Source organism: Lactuca sativa, chromosome 5, assembly GCF_002870075.4.
Source record: "Lactuca sativa cultivar Salinas chromosome 5, Lsat_Salinas_v11, whole genome shotgun sequence".
In the NCBI taxonomy this organism is placed as follows: Eukaryota; Viridiplantae; Streptophyta; class Magnoliopsida; order Asterales; family Asteraceae; genus Lactuca; species Lactuca sativa.
Genome location: NC_056627.2, coordinates 311,428,141 through 311,434,330, shown reverse-complemented (window position 1 = coordinate 311,434,330; position 6,190 = coordinate 311,428,141). Strand labels below are relative to the sequence as shown.

The 6,190-nt window shown below is 37.6% G+C and overlaps 1 protein-coding gene across 1 annotated transcript; it reads left to right on the top strand.

Annotated features, from left to right (window-relative positions):
• Positions 1-931: 931 nt before the first annotated feature.
• On the top strand, positions 932-3,984 carry LOC111890761 (putative receptor protein kinase ZmPK1). Its single transcript, XM_023886849.3, has one exon. It carries the CDS (start codon positions 1,447-1,449, stop codon positions 3,847-3,849), a length of 2,403 nt encoding a protein of 800 aa, XP_023742617.1. The 5' UTR covers positions 932-1,446; the 3' UTR covers positions 3,850-3,984.
• The last annotated feature ends 2,206 nt before the right edge of the window (positions 3,985-6,190 follow it).

The following is a 6,190-nucleotide window of genomic DNA, read 5'->3' as shown; positions in this document are numbered from 1 at the left end:
AACTTTTTTAATTTTTTGGAAAAGTTAAAAGTCCAAAAGTTGTTTTAAAAGGAATGTTAAACACCCTCTTATTTAAGTAGAACTTGAAGAAAATCCGCCAATAACACAACAAACTTAGCATATTGAATGTCTTAATTGCTGCAGCAAATAAGAAAACACACCAACAATCCTTTCTCCCTCATTCCTTACCTCCGACAAATGTGAGATATCATGGAAGCACATCTCCACACAACCAAACCATGTGAATCACCTAGAATGTCAATTAAAAAATATTCCAAAGTGGATATAGGAAAATAAAAAAAATACTTCAATTAAAAAGAACAAATCACCCCGAAATTCCTATAGGTCCGGTGTTCCACGATACTTTTTGACATCCCATACCAAACGATCTGTATGAGTTGTTGTCAAGTGCATTCCATGTGACCATCTCTTATAAAGACATTTTTGGTAGGGATTGTTGGGTTGCATGTTTGTACAACTCAATTTTGAACAATCATAGCACAAACCCACCTCTAACGTCCTATTTGCATATTTAAATAAATATTTAAACGGCTATCACATTTTTATACAAACCAACTTCACTAAAACTCTTTCAAACTCCTTTTATTTTATACAAACCAAATTCAAAGAAAAACGTCATATTCATCTCACACAATGGTTCTAAATGTCTAATTGGTTGTGCACTTCGATGAACCTATATTTTAAATTAATCATATCAATCTCAATACGACTACGACTACGACTACGACTTCGATGAACCTATATTTTAAATTAATCATATCAATCTCAATACGACTACGACTACGACTACGACTTCGATGAACCTATATTTTAAATTAATCATATCAATCTCCATCCATCGCCCCATTTTGATGTGTCCTTTCCTCCGCCTCCCTCTGCTAACCCCCTCCATTCGCCGTCCCCCTTTGCGGGTTTTGTTGGTTTTTGACATAAATCCTACCGGTTTGCCATCGCCATCGCCATCACCATCATCGTTACAGGTTCTGGTCACAAAATCTAGATCTGCATCTTCATCTTCACCATCACATGCCATTAACGACCAATCAATACCAGATAGTGATCAACATACCAACAAAAAAATTGAAGATGACGAAGATGCAGGTTAGAAATCACCCGTTTCATATCGAATGAGATTATTAATTAAGAAGTATTTTGAGCGAGGGTAGAAGATTTGTTTATTAACAACCTCTTTAGTCCTGCCACTATGAATTCTAGAACTAAAGTTCCTGCCACTACGAATTCTAGAAGTTGACGTCAGTTGAACGATTTCGGATTTCCATTTTCCACTATCACAAGGTCAAAAAGTCAGTCAACTCCTTATCTTCCATCGACATGTTATTGTCACTCAACAACCCATCTCTCTCTTTGTTAGTTTGTTTCGCCTCCTAAAATAACTCCAGACTCATCTCTGTTTCCAGGACAACAATGGCACCATGCCATCTTCTTCTTCTTCTTCTTAGCATGATATTACTAACCACGAAGATACCAATATACTCTTCTTTCTCAACCCACATCTTAACTCCAGGCTCATCTATATCAGTCGAAAACAAAGACCACCTTTTAGTTTCACCCAACGGTCTCTTCACCGCCGGTTTTCATCCCGTCGGAGAGAATGCTTATGCTTTTGCCGTCTGGTTCTCGGAGAAACCCACATCCGGTAGTCGCACCGTCGTCTGGATGGCTAACAGAGATACACCAGTAAACGGAAAGCGTTCAAAGCTATCCTTATGGGAAGATGGTAATCTTGTTTTGATAGATGCAGGTCAATACGTTGTTTGGTCAACGCAGACGGAGTCAACGTCTTCCTCGGTGGAATTACAACTTCATAGCTCAGGTAACCTCGTGCTCCATGGGGACGAAGGAGGACAAGAAGGAAAGCCTCTTTGGCAAAGCTTTGATCATCCGACAGATACCCTTCTTCCAAATCAACTCTTCACTAAAAACACACAGCTTGTTTCTTCAAGAAGTGCAAATAACTACTCTTCGGGTTTCTATAAGCTCTTTTTCGACAATGATAGCATTCTTCGACTTCTATATGATGGTCCAGAAACAACCAGTGCTTACTGGCCTGATCCTCGGATAACAACTTGGCGAGCTGGGAGATTTCAATTCATAGAGAGTCGCATAGCAAAGCTTGATTCGAATGGTGAATTCATCTCATCAGATGGATGCAGATTCAAATCATCTGATTTTGGGACTGGAGTACTACAAAGAATGTTGAAGATTGACATAGATGGTAATCTAAGACTTTACAGTCTCGTTGAACACGAAAGAAGAAAGAAATGGGAGGTTCAATGGCAAGCGCTTTCACATTCTTGTTGGATCAATGGAGCTTGTGGACCAAACAGTCTATGCACATACTCTCATGTTTCAGTTAGGAAATGCAATTGCTTACATGGATTCAAAATGGTGAATTCCCAAGATTGGAGTTACGGGTGTGAACCTGAATTCCAGCCATGCACAAAAGACGATTGTGGTTTCCTTGAGCTTCCTAATTCGGAATTCTATGGCCACGACTATGCATTTTTCACTAATACCACTCTCGATGCTTGTAAGAATCGTTGTTTACAGAATAGCACTTGCAGAGGGTTTCAATTAGGATGGATTCTCGACAAGGGATATTTTTGTTTCTTGAAGGCTTCTTTGCATAACGGGTATCAAATGGGAATCACCGGTTTGATGTATATCAAACTCCCCAAAACTTTACTATCATCTTTCAATCAGAAAACCACCTCAAAATCGAGCTTCAGTTGTTCACCCCCTGTCCTCACGCCCTTATTAAGATCATACCACAAGACACATGATGTAAAGACGCTTGGAGTCATGCTAGCGTTCGGATGCGCAATCGGGTTTATCGAGATCATCTGCATAGTGTTCTTCTGGTATTGCAGTAGTAAACACTCGTCATCCACAGCCGACCAAATCTATTTTCCACCTGCGATGGAATTTAGAAGATTTACATACAGAGAGCTGAAAAGGGCGTCACGCAATTTCAGTGAAGAGATAGGAAGAGGTGGCGCTTCCGTGGTGTATAAAGGCAAGTTAACAGACAACAGGATTGCAGCAATCAAGAGGCTCAAAAGTAATCATCAAGGAGAAGCTGAATTTCAAGCGGAAATAAGTACAATTGGCAGAGTGAATCATATGAACCTGTTAGAGACGTGGGGATACTGTGCAGAAGGAAAACATAGGCTCGTGGTGTACGAATTCATGGAGAATGGATCATTGGCTGAAAATTTGGGTGTTGATAAACTTGAATGGGCGACAAGATTTGATATTGCAATAGGAACTGCAAAAGGATTGGCGTATATACATGATGAGTGCTTGGAGTGGGTTCTACATTGTGATGTGAAACCCCAGAACATACTGTTGGATGCTAATTACAATCCTAAGGTGGCTGATTTTGGTTTGTCGAAGCTATTGGATAGAGGTAGTATCGATCATTGGAATTTCTCCATGATGCGAGGGACTCGAGGTTATATGGCTCCTGAATGGGTGCTAAATCAGCCGATTACCTCAAAAGTTGATGTATTTAGCTATGGTGTTGTGATGTTGGAGATGATAACTGGAAGGAGTCCGACAATTAATCAAGATGGAGAGAATGAGATGATGCCTACAGCGATTGAGTGGGTGAGAGATAGGATTCAAGAGGTCAACGGGAGTCAAACTGAATCTTGGGTTAAGGAAATCGTTGCGCCTTCGGTTAGAGGTGAATATGATGAGACGATGATGGAGAATTTGGTGAGAATTGCAGTGCGGTGTACGGATGAAGATAGGGAGGCAAGACCTTCAATGAGGGAGGTGGTTAATGTACTTCTCCATGTGTAAGTGCAACTAATGATGTTTATGTTAGAGGTAGATTCTGGATCAAATTGTAACGTGATAAAATCATAAAATGTTTACTAAGATCATCTAAGATCTATTTTATAATAATGAATGATATAAAAATATATTATTTATCTTCGTCCAAGGTATCAATATATGTTTGGTGGGATGCAATGAAAATATGAAATGGCAAATGAATCATGTAATGAAATGTTTCCTTTATCATTCAATTCTCATGTTTGGTTATTTAGCTGAAATGAAATGAAAAAATTTCTATGGACAAATAATGATTTATCTTCGTCTAAGATATCAAAATGTTTTTAGTTAGATGTAATGAGATGAGTCGTTATTATTCAATTGTCATTTTTGGTTAATTAGTTGAAATAAAATGAAATTTTTTTTATGAACAAAAATACCTACATTTAAATTTTCAATATTTATAACGTTATTTAGTCAATTTTGTAAAGCATGTAAACTCAAATAATTAAATAAACACAACTACCATAGTATCGTAAACAAATAAGACAAAGATGATTTTCTTTTACAGTAAACCACTTAAAAATTAACTCATAAAATATTTATAAATCTCTATTTATAATAAAATAAAAATAATAATAGTTATCACTTATCATAATGTTCATAACATAAAAAATGCACTTCAGCAAAAATTTATATAATGTGAAGTAGGGATGAACGTGAGACGGAACTAGTACCGATCGGTACCGTTCTCGATTTTCCGAATATGGAATTTAATCAAATGTCAATCCTAAGTATTGTACCAAATTAATGTTACCGGTATCGGTATCAGTATCGGTAGTGATATCTGTTTTCGGTACTAGTACAGTATGGAATTCAGAATTTCGTGATTTTGGAGTACCGAGTACCGTCCTATATTTTTAAATTCGGTATGGTTCGTGTAACACCCAATTTGTTTGGTAAACTCTTAAGCAAAGCTATTTCATTTATTGGCTTGTCTTGGATCTGAGTACGTTGGACGTATATATGGTACGCCGGACGTACTCCAATGCATGCTCGAGGCGGGGTGTTCCCCTGGTACGCTGGGCCTATCCTTGCGTACGCAGGGCGTACGTGAGTTAGGGGCAAACCCTAATTTTTACGGTTTTCACCCTATTTAAACTCATTAAGTCCCCCAAGTCCTTCACCGGCCTTATTAGCCTTCAATGCCTTTTTGAGCTAACCTCAAAGCCCTAATCCATTTTCCAAAGAGATTGACCTTATGTGTGTGTGTGTGTGGTGTCTCTTGAAGAGGAGAAGACTAGTAAAGAAGCATTGGACAAGAGGGAGCTTGTAGATCCAGAGGTTATTCACCCTTTCTAGCTTATTGAAGGTATAAAGTCCCTACCTTGATGTGACATCCCCAATTTCACGGCAAGAAAAGACCGATTTGTTTATGCTTTGTTTTATAAAATCAGAGTAATCCTTTGATTAAAAGAATTGCGGAATTGTTCCCAAAACAAAATATGATAAAATTTATCAAAACATTTCTCAAAGAGAATGTATTTTCATTAAATAACAAAATCTCGGGATGTCATGTTCCGATACAAACCAAAAGCACAAACAGTACAAAATCTCGTCTGTCTTTTTACCGTTACACTACTAATAACAAGATATTCGATTTTTATTTAGATTGCTTCGGCTAGAAATCACTTGATCTCATATTCGAGTTTCGGGCTGCATACTGCTAAGCTGAAACTTAGAAATATTATAATTTCCTCATACGAAGTCAGATTTGGGCATTCTTTTTATGCACGCTCTCGGTTTAAAGAACTCTACGACGTTCTCTTAGATCACTAAGGCTAAATATCGATCTAACGTAAATTCACTTTTTACGTCATTCAACGTCGTGCCGGTCCTGTCGCGAAACTTCGACATGTCATAACTTCTTCGTTATAACTCGGATTTTGGTGTTCTTTATATTTACGGAATCCTTGTAACATATACTACAACTTAGTTAAGATTATTCATTCTAAATAATCTTCTATCAAAAAATCATTTTTGACGCTTAACGTCTCTAAATTGACTAGCCCGGATCTACAGGCGTGACACTTGATAATTCATCTCTTTGTTCTAGATAGTTAAGGTTTTTGGTTTATTTTTGGTCCCTTAAGGTGTTTCCTGAGAGTATAAGCTACTCCAGAAGGTTATGATGATAGTGTTGGGTTATGAGCAAAACATCAGTCATATGGTGCATACGCAAACCCTAATGCTTGTATCTAGTTTTTCTGTTTTTACATGCAATAATTGTCCAAGACTTGCAAAGCCTAATCTAGCATATAACAAAATCGAAATCAACATAAATAAGAATAAGAATGTTACCTTTCAA

What these genes read in the sequence shown, in the direction of transcription:
- LOC111890761 (XM_023886849.3), top strand. Translation starts at nt 1,447, where the DNA reads ATGGCACCATGCCATCTTCTTCTTCTTCTTCTTAGCATGATATTACTA.